The sequence below is a fragment of the Podarcis melisellensis genome (genome assembly GCF_964234715.1).
Source record: "Podarcis melisellensis genome assembly, chromosome: 13".
Classification (NCBI taxonomy): Eukaryota; Metazoa; Chordata; class Lepidosauria; order Squamata; family Lacertidae; genus Podarcis; species Podarcis melisellensis.
Window position 1 is genome coordinate 3,920,457 of NC_138545.1, and position 16,639 is coordinate 3,937,095.

General features: G+C 49.9%; 1 protein-coding gene across 1 annotated transcript; it reads left to right on the plus strand.

The window, feature by feature from the left end:
* The first annotated feature begins 1,569 nt into the window (after positions 1-1,569).
* GPS2 (G protein pathway suppressor 2) lies at positions 1,570-15,894 on the plus strand. Its single transcript, XM_081886973.1, has 11 exons — positions 1,570-1,785; positions 3,592-3,701; positions 3,785-3,897; positions 5,387-5,466; positions 6,975-7,057; positions 8,805-8,955; positions 9,071-9,157; positions 10,119-10,198; positions 11,187-11,282; positions 11,539-11,622; positions 15,631-15,894. Exons 1-11 carry the CDS (start codon positions 1,692-1,694, stop codon positions 15,715-15,717), a joined length of 1,065 nt encoding a protein of 354 aa, XP_081743099.1. The 5' UTR covers positions 1,570-1,691; the 3' UTR covers positions 15,718-15,894.
* The last annotated feature ends 745 nt before the right edge of the window (positions 15,895-16,639 follow it).

Sequence of the window (16,639 nt, forward strand, 5' to 3'; positions counted from 1 at the left end):
ACGGGAGAGTAGCCTAGCTTAATAAACTTTTGACACCCCAAGCCTTAATGAGATTCTAGCATCCAATGGACCAGTGCTGGATTTAGGGTGGCGCCGGGTGCAAAATAATAATAATAGTCCAATATTTATACGGGTGCCTACACAATTATTGTATAAAAAAATATTATGGGGGTGCCAAATTTTGCCCGCGCTCAGGGCGCTGCCCCCTAACTGGACCCAGGAGTTTAGGGGAGTCCAGCACCCACAAACTCTTCAGAATATGTATTTAAACGTAAGTCCCACGGGGTTCAGTGGGGCTACCCCCCAGGAAAGGAAGAAAGGCGCTTGTCGTGTGTGTTTCTGATGGGGTGGAGGTCAGCCTCTCAAAGGGGTGAAGAGGAATAAAGGGGATTTATTCATAACAATATTATCACCCAACGCCCCCTCCCTGTTTACCAAATGGTCCCAAGTCTGGTTACAACCATTTAAAATCCAGGAAACAGTTCCAAGCAGACTGCAATGCCAGGAAATAGGATGAGGCCCCAGAACACAGACAGACACGTGTCTCACGTGTGGAAAGACCAGCGGGCAGAGAGGGCGTTGCCAGCAGCACTTAGCGCTCCTTTTGCCTCTCGGACTCCTGGGTCCCTTCTCTCACATCTGGGGTTGGGAGGGAGGGGACGCGACCGTCCCTCAGCACAGATGGGGGTCTTCATAAGGCTCCCCCCCACCCCTCACACCGACAGGAAACCCCCTAGGCCACCCCCCACTTTGAAAATCGAGGGGTGTCACAAGTGGCAGGGCTCTTCCGCCCTCTCGGACGCCTGGGTCCCTTTCCCCTCTGAGCAGGAGCACGCAGGACTCCTGGGTCCCTTCCAGTCAGCTGGTTAGAGGGGGGCACCTGTCCGGGGACTCCTGGGTCCCCCTCTAAGTTGGGGAAGAGAGAGGAGCCCATTCCCGGACTCCTGGGTCCCTTTCTCAGTTGGTGGAGAGCGAGGAGACCTTTCCCGGACTCCTGGGTCCCTTTCTCAGTTGGGGAAGAGAGAGGACCCCTTTCCCGGACTCCTGGGTCCCTCTCTCAGTTGGGGGAGAGCGGGGATCCCTTTCCCGGACTCCTGGGTCCCCCTCTAAGTTGGGGAAGAGAGAGGAGCCCATTCCCGGACTCCTGGGTCCCTTTCTCAGTTGGTGGAGAGCGAGGTGCCCATTCCCGGACTCCTGGGTCCCTTTCTTAGTTGGTGGAAAGCGAGGAGCCTTTTCCCGGACTCTTGGGTCCCTTTTTCAGTTGGGGGAGAGTGGTGATCCTTTCCCGGACACCTGGGTCCCTTTCTCAGTTGGGGGAGAGCGAGGAGCCCAGTCCCGGACTCCTGGGTCCCTTTCTCAGTTGGGGGAGAGCGAGGAGCCCAGTCCCGGACTCCTGGGTCCCTTTCTCAGTTGGGGGAGAGCGGGGATCTCTTTCCCGGACTCCTGGGTCCCTTTCTCAGTTGGGCGAGAGCATTGAGCCCCTTCAGCCAGTTGGGGGGGGGTGGAGCCTGCCCGGACTCCTGGGTCCCCGGCAGTGGGGGGGCGGGGCAGCTGCGACCCGGAAGAGGAAGCCGCGCGGGGTGTTGGCGTCGCCTCTCCCGGGCTGCTTCTCCTCCTTCTTCCCGCGGCCTCCGAGGAGCCTCCTTCTCCGCCTCGGGTCCCGGGCGCCCCGGGCAGCCGGAGAGGCCGCCATGCCGGCGCTGCTGGAGAGGCCGAAGCTGAGCTCGGCCATGGCCCGCGCCTTGCACCGGCACGTCATGGTGGAGAGAGAGAGGAAGCGGCAGGGTGAGAGAGAGGCGGGGGGGGGGTATTTGCATGTATTTGCATGTACTTGCATTTGCAATTTCATTTGCATACATTTGCATGTACTTGCATTTGCAATTTCATTTGCATGCATTTGCATGTACTTGTATTTGCATTTGCGATTTCATTTGCATTCATTTGCGTGTACTTGTATTTGCATATGCAATTTCATTTGCATACATTTGCATGTATTTGCATTTGAGTTTGTATCCCGCCTGCAAGGTGCTCCAGGCGGCGCGCAATCCCCGCACCCGCAACCCTGCCAGGTGGGCTAGGCTGGGAGGATGCCGACCCCCAGTGACCTGGAAATCCCAGGATTACAGAGTTGGAGGGAACCCCAGGGGTCATCCAGCCCAACCCCCTGCAATCCGGGAATCCCAACTGAAACTTCCAAGACCTTCCAACCTCTGCTTAAAAACCTCCAAGGAAGAAGAGCCCAGCATCATCCCAGAGAGATGCTTCCCCTGTCAAACGCCTCTTACTGTCAGAAAGCTCTTCCTGAAGTTTAGTCCCAATCTCTTTCCTTGCAACTTTCATCTGTCCAACGCTCCAGAGCAGGAGAACATAAGATTGCTCCATCTTCCATGTGACGGCCCTTCGGAGATTTGAAGATGGCTGTCAGATCTCCTCCCAGTCTTCTCTTTTCCAGGCTCAACATACCCAGTTCCCTCAACCGTTCCTCATAAGGCTTGTTTTCCAGACCTTTGACCATCTTGGTCACCCACTCTGCACACATTCCAGCTTGCCAATATCTTCCTTAAATTGTGGTGCCCAGAACTGGACACCATCTTCCAGGCGTGGTCTGACCAAGGCAGAATACAGCGGGACTATTCCTTCCCTTGGGACGCGGGTGGCGCTGTGGGTTAAACCACAGTGCCTAGGACTTGCTGATCAGAAGGTCGGTTGTTCGAATCCCCGCGATGGGGTGAGCTCCTGTTGCTCGGTCCCTGCTCCTGCCAACCTAGCAGTTTGAAAGCACACCAGTGCAAGTAGATAAATAGGTACCGCTCCGGCGGGAAGGTAAACGGCGTTTTCGTGCGCTGCTCTGGTTCGCCAGAAGCGGCTCAGTCCTGCTGGCCACATGACCCGGAAGCTGTACGCCGGCTCCCTCGGCCAATAAAGCGAGATGAGCGCCGCAACCCCAGAGTCGGCCACGACTGGACCTAAAGGTCAGGGGTCCCTTTACCTTATTCCTTCCCTTGATCTGGACACTAGACTTCCATTGATGCAGCCTAGTATAGCATTGGCCTTTTTTGCTGCTGCATCACATTGTGGGCTCACGTTCAACTTGTGATCCACCAAGATCCCTAGATCCTTTTCACAAGGATTACTGGCAAGCCAAGTGTCCGCTATCCTATATTTGTGCAACTGGTTCTTCCTGCCTAAGTAGTGCAGAACCTGATCAAGTCTTGAACTGAGTTGAGGTTCCATGGAAGTTGCATTTCGGGAAGGTTATTCCTCCCTCTTTTAATGTTTTAATGTTTAATAGATTATTGTGTTTTAATATTCTGTTGGAAGCTGCCCAGAGTGGCTGGGGAAACCCAGCCAGATGGGCGGGGTATAAATAAATTATTATTATTATTATTATTATTATTTTATTTTCCTCCCTCTTTAGGGAAGCTTTTAATGTTTAATAGATCATTGTGTTTTAATATTCTGTTGGAGACCGCCCAGAGCGGCTGGGGAAACCCAGCCAGAAGAGCGGGGTATAAATAAATTATTATTATTATTATTATTATTATTATTATTATTATTATTATTATTATGCCTTTTCCCCTGGTCCTGCAGAGGAGGAAGAAGTCGACAAGATGATGGAGCAGAAGATGAAGGAGGAACAAGAGAGGCGTCGGAAGAAGGAGATGGAAGAGCGGATGTCCCTGGAGGAGACGAAGGAGCAGGTCTGTGGGGCGGCCCTTTGTTTTGGGAGACCACCATCCCTGGAGACATCCCAGCTCACCTCCGACCCCTTTTCCACCCGCAGATCATGAAGCTGGAAGAGAAACTGCTGGCCCTACAGGAGGAGAAGCACCAGCTTTTCCTTCAGCTGAAAAAAGTGCTTCACGAGGAGGAGAAACGACGTCGCAAGGAGCAAAGGTTGGCGAGATCACAAGCGTCTAGCGATGCAGAGGGGGAAATCCTAACTGTGTGTTTATGTTTGTGGGTTCTGAACTGGCTGTGACCGAGCAGGAGCAGGACCACAGGGTCCTCGTGGAGATGTTGAGCCAGGGTTTGGCCGCTGTGAAAAAGACAAATTCCATGCTTAGGAGTTATTAGGCAAGGAATTGAAAATAAAACTGCCCACAGCCTGTTCTGTGGTGTGAGCGTGCTTGGAATGCTGGCCTCCACATAGGGCTGGGCGATGTTATGTTGCTTTGACTGTATACTCTATATTTGATTTTCTTCAGATTGTTTTATTTATGGTTTTTTGATTTAATATGCTGTAAACCTGTGGTCCATAGGGACGCGGGTAGCGCTGTGGGTTAAACCACAGAGCCTAGGACTTGCTGGTCAGAAGGTCGGTGGTTCGAATCCCCACGACGGGGTGAGCTCCCATTGCTTGGTCCCTGCTCCTGCCAACCTAGCAGTTCGAAAGCACGTCAAAGTGCAAGTAGATAAATAGGTACCACTCCGGCGGGAAGGTAAACGGTGTTTCCATGCATTGCTCTGGTTCGCCAGAAGCGGCTTAGTCCTGCTGGCCACATGATCCGGAAGCTGTACGCCGGCTCCCTCGGCCAGTAAAGCGAGATGAGCGCCGCAACCCCAGCGTTGGTCACGACTGGACCTAATGGTCAGGGATCCCTTTACCTTTAAACCTGTGGTCCATGGGCCGTAAGCGGTCCATGGGGGTTGTTTAAACGGCCCACTAGCCGCCCCTGAACCAAGCCGCTCGCTCAGCGAGTACCTGCACACTGCACTAAACCAGCACAGCACAGAGCGGGGACTCGGTTGACGCAATCCAGCCCATGAAGCGATCTCCGCGGGAGTGAACTGGCCCAGGCAAGGTAATCCTTGCCGACCCCTGCTGTAAACCGCTTTCAGCTTTTTCTTAAAAATATAAAGTGATATAGAAATTAAAAGAATAAAATAAAAGAATTACATACATATATTGTCCAAAACTGGCTTGAAGTCCATATCATGATACAATCGTACCTCATAATTTGAACGCCTTGCAACTCAAACGTTTTGGCTCCCGAATGCCACAAACCCGGAAGTGAGTGTTCCGGTTTGCAAACGTTCTTTGGAACCCGAACGTCCGACGCGGGTTCTGCAACTTCTGATTGGCTGCAGGAGCTTCCTGCAGCCAATCGGAAGCCATGCCTTGGTTTCTGAACGTTTTGGAAGTCAGAACGGACTTCAGGAACGGATTCCGTTCGACTTCTGAGCTACGACTGTACCAGCTTCGTAATTTTTGACCTGGCAATATTTCGTGAATTGTGTTGTGTGTGTGCGGTACGCAGAAATCACAATGTGTGGGAAACCTTGAAGGCAGCCAACGACTGCCTTGTGCAAAAGGGGCAGCGAATGGCAAGAGCAGGCGCCGGCATAGATCAAGTTTTATTGACCTCCTTCCTCCTGTCCACAGCGACATGACAACGCTGACGGCAGCCGCTTACCAGCAAGGAATGGCCGTCCACGCAGGAGCTCACATCCTCAACATGCAAGGTGCGTTTCTTTATGGCCGCGTCGGTGGCGCATTGAGAGGATTCGCGTAGAGTTCGGCCACGGATCAGGCAGGTGTGCTTTCCCCACCCGAAGTCGCCTTGTTCTGAATCGGGCCGCCAGTCTCCACCTGCGGTCCAGTTTTAGCGAGAGATGTCGGGACTCGAACCCAGGACATTCCATGCATAAAGCCTCTGAGGTGCCTCCCTTGTTAAGATTTCAGGTAGGGGAGAGGGGAGAGCGGAGGAAAGAGTAGACTTGTTTTTTAAAATAATTTTTATTAAGTTTTCCATTTTAACAATCCAATCAGATCACATTACACATTCCAAATTATACAAATACACCTCATATAGTCCAAATATTCTGCCCAATTATAGATTTTTGTTGGGGCTTCCCATGCTTCAAGTTCAGTGGGGTTCCAATCATCTTATGTTTCTACTGCCTTGAGTTTCCAATAGTTCCTTCTTTAAATCTTCCTGTTGTTATCCTTCCTTCCTTCATGGCCTCAGAGTTGTTTTCCACAGGCGAGCTGAAGTCAATAATAATGGGCTTCTGTGTGAAATTTGTATCTCTCCTTTTTTTTTTTTTTTGCAGCTGATAAGTCTGTTTGCAGAATGTCCTCACACGCTGGTGTTTATGCCAAATCAATCCAAAAGTCCTTCGGGTTTAGACCAAATCGTGCTTCTATTGACCATGCTATAATTCTATATCATTTGGCGCGGAAGTATTCATCCCCTACTCATGGTCTTCTATGTGCCGCTTTTATAGACCTGAAGGCGGCTTTTGACAGTATCTCTAGAGAGCTGTTATGGGAAAAACTGGCAAAGTGGGGCATAGATAAAAGGCTGTTGTGGCTTATGATTAAATTACATGAAGGGACGGCCGCTAGGGTGAGGTTAACACCTGAGGGCGATCTCACAAACTCTGCACCAATAAATAAGGGGGTACGACAAGGGTGCATCCTTGCCCCCTATCTTTTTAACCTCTATATTAGTGACATGAGAACGCCCCTAGCTGAGGCCCAAACCTCCATTCATGCACCCAGGCTTGCAGACTATCGCTGCCCCTTATTATTGTATGCTGACGATGCGGTGATCCTCTCTTATTCTCGAATCGGTTTGAGGAGGGCCCTTAAGACTTTTGCGTTATATTGCCAAACAAATTTACTTACTATTAACCTTCTCTGGTGGCAGACGCCATCTTTACTCAGTTCCGATGAAATGAAATCTAGGCGTTTGCCCATTCATTTTCTCAGACAGGTTGCATCAAACATTAGGCTTTCAGGGGAGATTTGCCAATTCGGACTTGAAGTACAGATATGATAACAAATGAAGAGCTCGCCTCCCCCAGGAATGTTTATCTCTGTCCCATAATGGCGGATCCCAATTAAATAGTGTGTCACATCACCCTTCCGGAGAGTCTTTTATCGGAGGAAAGGGAAGACTTGACCCCCCACCCTCTGGGCAGCTTGGAGGGTTGATGTCAATGGGATTTATTCTCTTTCTCCGCAGGGAGCCCTGGAGGCCATAACCGGGCCGGTACCTTGATATCCGCCGATCGAGCCAAGCAAATGTTTGGTCCTCCAGTGATCACAGTGAGTGCCTCCCCCCCCCCCCCCGTTGTTCCGGGACAGACCAGATCTCTTTGTTCAACACTGAAGTCATAGTATTCCTCAAAGGATTTATTACCGTATTTTTTGCTCTATAAGACGCACTTTTTCCCCTCCTAAAAAGGGAAATGTGTGTGCGTCTTATGAAGCGAATGCAGGCTGCGCAGCTATCCCAGAAGCCAGAACAGCAAGAGGGATTGTTGCTTTCGCTGCACAGCGATCCCTCTTGCTGTTCTGGCTTCTGAGATTCAGAATATTTTTTTTCTTCTTGTTTTCCTACTCCAAAAACTAGGTGCGTCTTATGGTGCAAAAAATACGGTAATTTATTTGGCAAGAGGGGCACGTTGCTTAATCAGCAGAAACCTCCTAAGCAGTTTGCAAAATACAATGTGAAATATCCGTTTAAAAAACTGATAATATGAAACAGGCATGTCCAACTCCCAAGAGCAGGGGTCAGTGAACTTTTTCAGCAGGGGGCCGGTCCACTGTCCCTCAGACCTGGGGGGGGGGGCAGACTATATTTTTTGGGGGGAAATGAATGAATTTCTGTGCCCCACAAATAACCCAGAGATGCATTTTAAATAAGAGGACACATTCTACTCATGTAAAAACATGCTGGTTCCCTGACCGTCCGCAGGCCGGATTAAGAAGGCGATTAGGCCGGATTAAGAAGGCGATTGGGCTGGATCCGGCCCCTGGGCCTTAGTTTGCCTACTCATGCCCAAGAGACTGCGATCTACTCCCACTATATAAAAAAACTGTCAGTGATCTACCCATTGGATTGACCATTGTGGAGCTTTTTTGGGGGGGGTGATCAACCAGGATCACATGATTGACCAGGAAAGCCCCGCAATTGACTAGTTGCACATGCCAGATATATAAAGCCAAATTGATGTAAGATTTCTCAGAGTAGAAGTAAAAGCCATGCGTCTAAAACAAACGATATGTAATAGAAACCGCACGTTGAAATGCCATGAAGGCAGGCCTGCCTAAGCAGGCGAGAACCGTGCCAGGGGCTGAGCACAGTTTTCTATTCCTCCTCGGAAGTGGTTATATTTTGCTTTTCATGAGCAGAGTCAAACGTTCTCCGCCAAATGTTCTGCCAGCTTCCCTCACAAGATGGCGGGCGGTGGCAGCGCTGCCGCTCCTATTGTCGTGGTGGTTGTTATTTAAATTTATATCCTGCCCTCGATCCCACAGGCCCGTTTACAGTATAAAACCACATAACATGATAAACTAGGGTCGCCACATTTCAAAAAGTGAAAATCCAGAAACAAAAGTTGTTGAGCTTGGGAGGAAGTTGTTGTTTTTGGCAAAATCTCAACAAAAATTGACGTTTTGGAGCTATTTTTAAGGGAAACAACACTGCCGACCTGGGTTTCCCCCGATATTTTTCCAGTTTCCTTCCGGATGCTGCTTCCGACCGCAGTATTCTCCGTATGGCCCCCCCTAGATACACAAGACAAAATGGTTAGTTCATCCCTCACAAAATGGCTCCCTTTTCAAAATGGCGGACGGCGGCAGCGCTGCCTTTGCTGTTGCTGCTGGTATGATAGTTACTTATTAAATTGATATGCTGCCCTTCCTTCCGAGTGCCACAGGCCCGTTTACGGCAGGGAAACACGAAAATACGTTGCATGGCAAATAAGACAAAGCGGTTAGTTGTGAGGCAGGTTTGGTGCACCACGCGGTAACCCTAAGGGACGTCTCTGTGCGCGCTTTGTCTCCCCAGTCTCGCCACTTTGCCACGCAGCCGACTTTCCCCGCCAGCACGGCAGAGCACGGCCAGTACCAGGGCGGGCAGTCCGGGCACAGCCCTTATGCCGTGGGACAGAGCCAACACACGGTGCCCGTCAGCTATGCCAGCAGCCAGTCGATCCGAGGTGAGGATGGAGCCCGCGGGCAATCGGGTGCCACGCTGCATCCTTTTCCCTCCGCGGCATGGGTGGCGGGGGCAGAGCAGGCCGGGCTTTCACCCCCCTCTCCTTTCCCTTCCAGGGCCTTCTGCTTTCCCCACCATGCAGTACTTGCCGCAACAGCAACCCGGCTACACAATCCACAGCCACTTTCCCACGGCTCAGCCTGGTAAGTCCGCAGAAGGGCTGGCAAATCATCATAATAATAATAATAATAATAATAATAATAATAATAATAAGTCTGCAGTTGTTTAGTCGTGTCTGACTCTTCGTGACCCCATGGACCAGAGCATGCCAGGGGTTGGCAAATCCTATTATTATTATTATTATTATTATTATTATTATTATTATTTATACGCCACCCATCTGGCTGGGTTTCCCCAGCTACTCTGGGCAGATTTATCAAATATTAAAAGCTTCCCTAAACAGGGCTGCCTTCAGATGTCTTCTAAAAGTTTGGTAGTTGTTCTTCTCTTTGACATCTGGTGGGAGGGCGTTCCACAGGGCGGGTGCTACCACCGAGAAGGCCCTCTGCCTGGTTCCCTGTAGCTTTGCTTCTCGCAGGGAGGGAACCGCCAGAAGGCCTTCGGAGCTGGACCTCAGTGTCTGGGCTGGACGATGGGGGTGGAGACTTCAGGTCTACTGGGCCTTTGAGGCCGTTTAGGGCTTTCAAGGTCAGCACCAGCAATTTGAATTGTGTTCGGAAACATCCTGGGAGCCAATGTAGGCCTTTCAGGACCGGTCTTATATGGTCTTGGCAGCCACTCCCAGTCCCCAGTCTAGCTGCCGCATTTTGGATTAGTTGCAGTTTCCGGGTCACCTTCAAAGGTAGCCCTGCGTAGAGTGCATTGCAGTAGTCCAAGCGGGAGATAACCAGAGCATGCGCCACTCTAGCCAGACAGTGCACAGGCAGGTAGGGTCTCATCCTGCGTACCAGATGGAGCTGGCAGACAGCCGCCCTGGACACAGAGTTGACCTGCGCCTCCATGGACATGAGATGGCAGGGGAGCTGTGCTGGGAGATGTTGTCCGAAAAGGAAAGAGAAAATGAACCAGCCCCACACTTCTTCCCAGGCCCTGTTTCTTTCCTTGCAAGGCTCACGCTTAGCTCTTTCAACCTTCCCTTTCCAGGTTTCATTCCTCCCAGCACAGCCATCCCTTTGCAGAAACAACTGGAGCACGCGAACCAGCAGTCGGGATTTACTGATTCGGTGAGTTCGCACCCGGAGCATCGCTCTCTGAAAATGTCCGTGCTCTTTTGTAGAGCTGGAAAGGGACCCCAGGGGTCACCAGCCCCCTGGAATGCAGGAATCTTTCGGCCCCAACATGGGGCCCGAGCCCGCAGCCACAAGATGAAGAGCCCTATGCTTTTACGGACTGACTTTTTACCCACAGAGATCTTACAAGATGGCTAACAATTTTTTAAAAAAGCAAATGGCAGTGGTACGTCATCAGGGAAGCAGCCGCAAACCTAAGTAGTCAGTATGGGGCCCTGGGTGGCCCTGTGGGTTAAACCACAGAGCCTAGGACTTGCCGATCAGAAGGTTGGTGGTTCGAATCCCCGCGACAGAGTGAGCTCCCGTTGCTCGGTCCCTGCTCCTGACAACCTAGCAGTTCGAAAGCACGTCAAAGTGCAAGTAGTTCAATAGGTACCACTCTGGCGGGAAGGTAAACGGCGTTTCCATGCGCTGCTCTGGTTCGCCAGAAGCAGCTTTGTCATGCTGGCCACACGACCTGGAAGCTGTACGCCGGCTCCCTCGGCCAGTAAAGAGAGATGAGCGCCGCAACCCCAGAGTCGGCCACGACTGGACCTAACAGTCCGGGGTCCCTTTCCTTTTACTAGAACACAAGTGTCCAGGCAGAATGATGGAGATGAAGACACTCCTTCAGGTATACAGGACCACTCTGAAATACCTCTCTGAGTGGGATATGGGTCTCCAATAAAAAAATTAAGACCCTCAACTCCCAGAATCCATTGGGGGGAAAGCCATGACTGTATAAAAATGGCGTCGCAGCGGTGCAAATGCAGCCATTGTTGACTGTTTCTAACCACACAGGGGGTAAATTTTAAGTTCGGACAGGAGCCTGGGAAGAACATTCGGCCATGAAATAACCAGAGCATGTGCAGAGTGCATTCCCTCTCACCTTGGGAGACGGTCTAACTCCTCTGCTCTCCTTCTCTTGTCCTTTTCTCTCCAGTCGACCCTGCGCCCGATGCACCCCCAAGCCTTGCACCCAAACCAGGGCCTCCTACAAGCCCCCCAAATCCCTGTCCAGATGCAGACAGCTGCCAAGGTAAGAACCTGAAGGCGCGTTGCCCCTCTTCCTGCTCCCACTCCCTCTCTTTCCAGTACTTCCCAATTGTGCAGTTTTCCGTGCCCATAATGTGTTGTCGTTCTTCCCCTTGTTTTCGGCCTGTTGTGAATTTTGCCTTCCTTTTCCTTGTCCCAGGTGGGTGCCTCTCCCACCGCCGTCGCAACGCCCAGCCCCTTTCCATCCTGCTCTCTCCCGCTTGCTGATTTTTGCCCACCCTGCTTTCTCTCCCTTATAGCCCAGTTTGGCGTACACCCACCCGGCCCGCCCAGCCTCCCCTGGCAGCTTCTCGCACGGAACCGCCCCACAGCAGCCCCACACAGTAAGTATCTCGCTGGCTGGGTGGGGGGAGCGGCACTCGATCCCAAGCCTTGTCGTATCACGGCAGTACCTCTAGGGTTTTGGTTTTTTTAAAAAAATACTGGTTTCCACAATTTTATAAACAAACAAACACACAAGACAAACAAACATAAATCATAACCTTATTGAAAATTACACTTATTAACTTTGTTAAGTGACTTCCTCGCTCCTCTTTGGTTGAATTTCATTGCATGTCCTTTTAACAGTTTTCCAAATCCCAATTCTTATGAAATTTAACTTTAAACATTAATATCCTTAGATCTTCACATTATGGAATTAAACATATTAATTCATCACTTAACATAAATAAAATCCTGAGCCAGTTAAGTATCTGCAAGCTGTTTTCAGTTCATTTAACTTAACTTATTTAACTAAATAATCATTAAATTTAATCCACTCTTCCTGATACTCCTCCTCCTTCTGGTCGCGGACTCTTCCGGTTAGGTCGGATAGCAGTACCTCTGAGCGCATGCAGAGTGGCTCTCCTCCCTAGTCAGCCTCTGGCCTCTGTACAGTCTGAGGTTGGGGTCATTCTGCAAATGGAGAGCCCCCAATGAACAGGCCAGTCCCCAGCAGAACCACCGCCAACCAGACTTCCTGTCGGATGCCGCCAATGTTGGTGCATCAATTTATGCGGGTCTACTAGAATACAAGGGGGCGCGGGTGGCGCTGTGGTCTAAACCACAGAGCCTAGGGCTCGCCGATCAAAAGGTCGGCGGTTCGAATCCCCGTGACGGGGTGAGCTCCCGTTGCTCGGTCCCTGCTCCTGCCAACCTAGCAGTTCGAAAGCACCTCAAAGTGCAAGTAGATCAATAGGTACCACTCCGGCGGGAAGGTAAACGGTGTTTCCGTGCGCTGCTCTGGTTCGCCAGAAGTGGCTTACTCCTGCTGTACGCCGGCTCCCTCGGCCAATAAAGCAAGATGAGTGCCGCAACCCCAGAATCGTCCGCGACTGGACCTAATGGTCAGGAGTCCCTTTACCTTTACCTTTACTAGAATACAACACTGCATTAGTTTTACATTGGTACCTGGGTTCTCAAACTTAATCCATTCCAGAAGTCTGTTCCAAAACCAAAGCGTTCCAAAACCAAGGCACGCTTTCCCACAGAAAGGAATGCAAAACGGATTAATCCGTTTCAGACTTTGGAAAACAACCCCTAAGACAGCCATTTAACATGAACTTTACTATCTAATGACACCATGGATCCATAAAATGAAAGCAATAATCAATGTACTATATATAAGACAGTATTAAAAAAATTTTCTTACCTGCGCTGATGATAGTCATTGTTTGGATGGGGGGCTTTTAGCCATTTCCGCAGTCACACAATCGATCAATCGAACTGGCTTCCACACAGTCACGAAAACAAATTAAACTAGAAAAGCCTCAAAAACGCAAAATAAACAGCAAAAACAAAAGCGCCAAACATAATCTGTTCTGGAAGTCCATTTGGCTTCCAAAATGTTCGGAAACCAAGGCGCAGCTTCTGATTGGTGCAGGCGCCCCAGAAACAATAGCCGACAGCCGCATCGGACGTTCGGCTTCCGAAAAACGTTCAAAAATAGGAACACTTCCAGGTTTTCAGAATTTGAGAAGCAAGGTGTTTGAGAACCAAGGTACCATTGTATTTTATTTTTAAAAAATACAACTGTATTTCTGACTCTTCCTTGGAAAAAGTTCAGACGATCCGTTCACGATTTCATGATTTTTTTACTCTACCTTTCTATTAAAAAGATAAACCAATCAAACAAAACACGCCAGCACGAAACTACCGGTAGGATTCTTGAACCAAGTTTTGGTATGAAAAACAGCAGCAGCGGTTAAACAAACCAAAACACAACATCGCCAAAGATGTGAGCAGTGTGGGAGGCCTGGCTGGCTTCATTTTATTAAAAATAATCTGCGCCCCTTAACAGGAGGGCAACCTGTTCGTGCCCAGTGTTCGGTACGGTCTGAACCCTCTGCTGCTTTGAACCGTTTCCGCGTAGGCTGGAAGGTGGGTTGGGGAGGGACAGAGAGAGAAGCGGAGAGGTTTACAGTGCTGGCTGCTTGGCAAGGCTCCAGGGGAAGGGAGTTCCACAGGCCGGCACCGAGAATTCAACCCCAGCTGTGCCCTGCCCTTGGCCGGCTTGATTTAGCACACAGATGATAAACTCATGAAGGCACACTCGATCAGGCTGGGAGGAGGTGATCTTTTGGCCAGGACAGAAGCATCAAAGAGGAGACACTCTGACTGCCCACAGCCTGACCGGCACCCCAAGGGCCCTCCGGACACATAATAATAATGATGATGATGATAATAATAATAATAATAATAATAATTTATTATTTATACCCTGCCCATCTAGCTGGGTTTACCCAGCCACTCTGGGCGGCTTCCAACAAAATACAGTGGTACCTCAGGTTACATACGCTTCAGGTTACAGACTCCGCTAACCCAGAAATAGTGCTTCAGGTTAAGATCTTTGCTTCAGGATGAGAACAGAAATCGTGCTCCGGTGGCGCAGCAGCAGCAGGAGGCCCCATTAGCTAAAGTGGAACCTCAGGTTAAGAACAGACCTCCAGAACAAATTAAGTACTTAACCCGAGGTACCACTGTATTAAAATACAATAATTCATCAAATATTAAAAGCTTCCCTAAACAGGGTTGCATTCAGATGTCTTCCAAAAGTCAGGGAGTTGCTTATTTCCTTGACATCTGGTGGGAGGGGGTTCCACAGGGCAGGAGCCACCACCAAGAAGGCCCTCTGCCTGGTTCCTGCAACCTCGCTTCTCGCAGGGAGGGAACTGCCAGAAGGCCCTCGGTGCTGGACCTCAGTGTCCGGGGTGAACAATGGGGGTGGAGATTTTCCTTCAGGTCTACTGGGCCTTTGAGGCCATTTAGGGCTTTCAAGGTCAGCACCAACACTTTGAATTATGCTTGGAAACGTACTGGGAGTTTCCACCCAGTAGCCTGAAAACTGAAGGCAGTCACCCCTCATCTTGCTGCGCACTCGATTGGTGCGATGTCAACCACGCACGGTTGAAGGCAGGCTGGTTGGAAAAGCGCGAGTCCCAAGTGAGGTGGAGAGCTGGGACTACGCTGGCACAAAGAGCGTTTAGCTCCCTGCCTTGCTAGCTGGGCATTGGGCAAGGCCGGCTCAGTACACAAGCTGTCTCACGCTCTCCCTCTCACCCATTGGGCAATTCTAAGGGTTGGACTCTCCACGATTTCCACTTAGCGCTAGGAGCCAAACCCCTGTGTAAGATGAGGGATGCTGTACAACCTTCCGGTTGTGACCGTTAATTCATCTACAGCAGTACCTTGGTTCTCAAACTTAATCCGTTCCAAAACCGAGGTGCGCTTTCCCATAGAAAGTAATGCAAAACGGATTAATCCGTTCCAGACTTTTAAAAACAACCCCTAAAATAGCAATTTAACATGAATTTTACTATCTAACGAGGCCATTGATCTGTAAGTTGAAAGCAATAAACAATGTACTGTACTATAAAATAATACAGTATTGTAATGATAAATTTTTCAAAAAAAATTCTTACCTGCTCCGATAGTCATTGTTTGAATGGGGGGGGGGGCTTTATCTATTTCCACAGTCACGCAATCAGTCAATCAATCAATCAATCAGTAGACTGGGTTCCACACAGTCACAAAAACAAATGAACCGGAAAAGCCTCAAAAACAAAAACACAAAATAAACGGCAAAAACAAAAGCGGCAAACTTAATCCGTTCCGGAAGTCCGTCTGACTTCCGAAATGTTCGAAAACGAAGGGGCAACTTCTGATTGGTGCAGGCGCCCCGGAAACAATAGCCGACAGCCGCATCAGACGTTCAGCTTCCAAAAAACGTTCAAAAACCGGAACGTTTCCTTCTGGGTTTTTGGTGTTTGGGAAGCAAGGTGTTTGAGAACCAAGGTACCACCGTGCACTGAAAACTTCTTTCCTTTAACATCTCTTTCTCTCCCCTCTTGCAGTCTGGTTTCCAGGCCTCCCCGCAGCCAGCACCTCGGCACCCATTCATCCAGCACCCGCAACAGGGCCAGCGCTTCTACCATAAGTGAGGCCCCTGCTCTCTCGTTGCTTCGACTCCCCCCCCCCGAACCTCAGCCCAAGTCCCAGGGCAAAGGAAGAAAATATACGTGGGATGACCATGTGTGTGGCTTTATTCTCCCCTTCTCTCTTCGCTGTAATTTGTGAAAACAGAGATTGCACTCTAAATAAAACTTTGTATAATTCGAGGAGCGTTCAACGGTGCATGTGTCTGTTCCACACCCCCCCTTACTATCTTGCCCCAATAACAGAAATTGGGAGAGTCTGGATAAACATTAGCAAGAACTTTGGGGCAGTAAGAGCTGACCGGAAGGTAGTAGACTCTCATTTGTATTTCTAAGTGGACGGAGGGAAGAAAACAGTGCTTCCCTAAAATTGTTTGCAAAACAAGCAAATTTTGCACACATTCATAATTTAGTATGACACTTCTCCCAAGTTGGTGTCCATCACGTTCTGGACCGGATGTCTTGGCTAATACCCAATGGGAATTGTAGTCCAAACATGTCTGAAGGCCGCCAGTGTATAAACAGGCAGTTTTCAAACTTTGGGGCAGGTCAGTGGGGAAAGACCTAAAGGCTTGTTCAGCTGAATCCTGCCAGGAGCAAAGGGTCCAAAGTGCTTTCCTGTTGTCAGTCCCCCCTCCCTAGTCCCCCATTTCTAGGAAAAGCAGCTTTTTTGGTGTGTTTCGCCCGCAGTAGCTGCCGTTCCAAGCGCACTCGCAGGTCAGGTTAAAAGCAAAATGTGTGTCAATTTACCGCCCATTGTTCTAACCAGCGCTACAAATGTTTTTCAGGCGGCAGCTGACCTACGGGTCGTGTTTTCCACTCCTGCTTCTGTACCTAAAACGACTGCCCTCCATTTTATACGGAGAGGCAAAAAGTCTGCTTTCCCCTGTGCCGGTTTCACTAATGGGCGTGGGGTACAAACAGCCAC

What these genes read in the sequence shown, in the direction of transcription:
- GPS2 (XM_081886973.1), top strand. Translation starts at nt 1,692, where the DNA reads ATGCCGGCGCTGCTGGAGAGGCCGAAGCTGAGCTCGGCCATGGCCCGC. An exon ending in GAGAGAGAGGAAGCGGCAGG is followed by an intron (nt 1,786 to 3,591) that starts GTGAGAGAGAGG and finishes CTGGTCCTGCAG; the next exon opens with AGGAGGAAGAAGTCGACAAG. An exon ending in CGACGTCGCAAGGAGCAAAG is followed by an intron (nt 3,898 to 5,386) that starts GTTGGCGAGATC and finishes TCCTGTCCACAG; the next exon opens with CGACATGACAACGCTGACGG.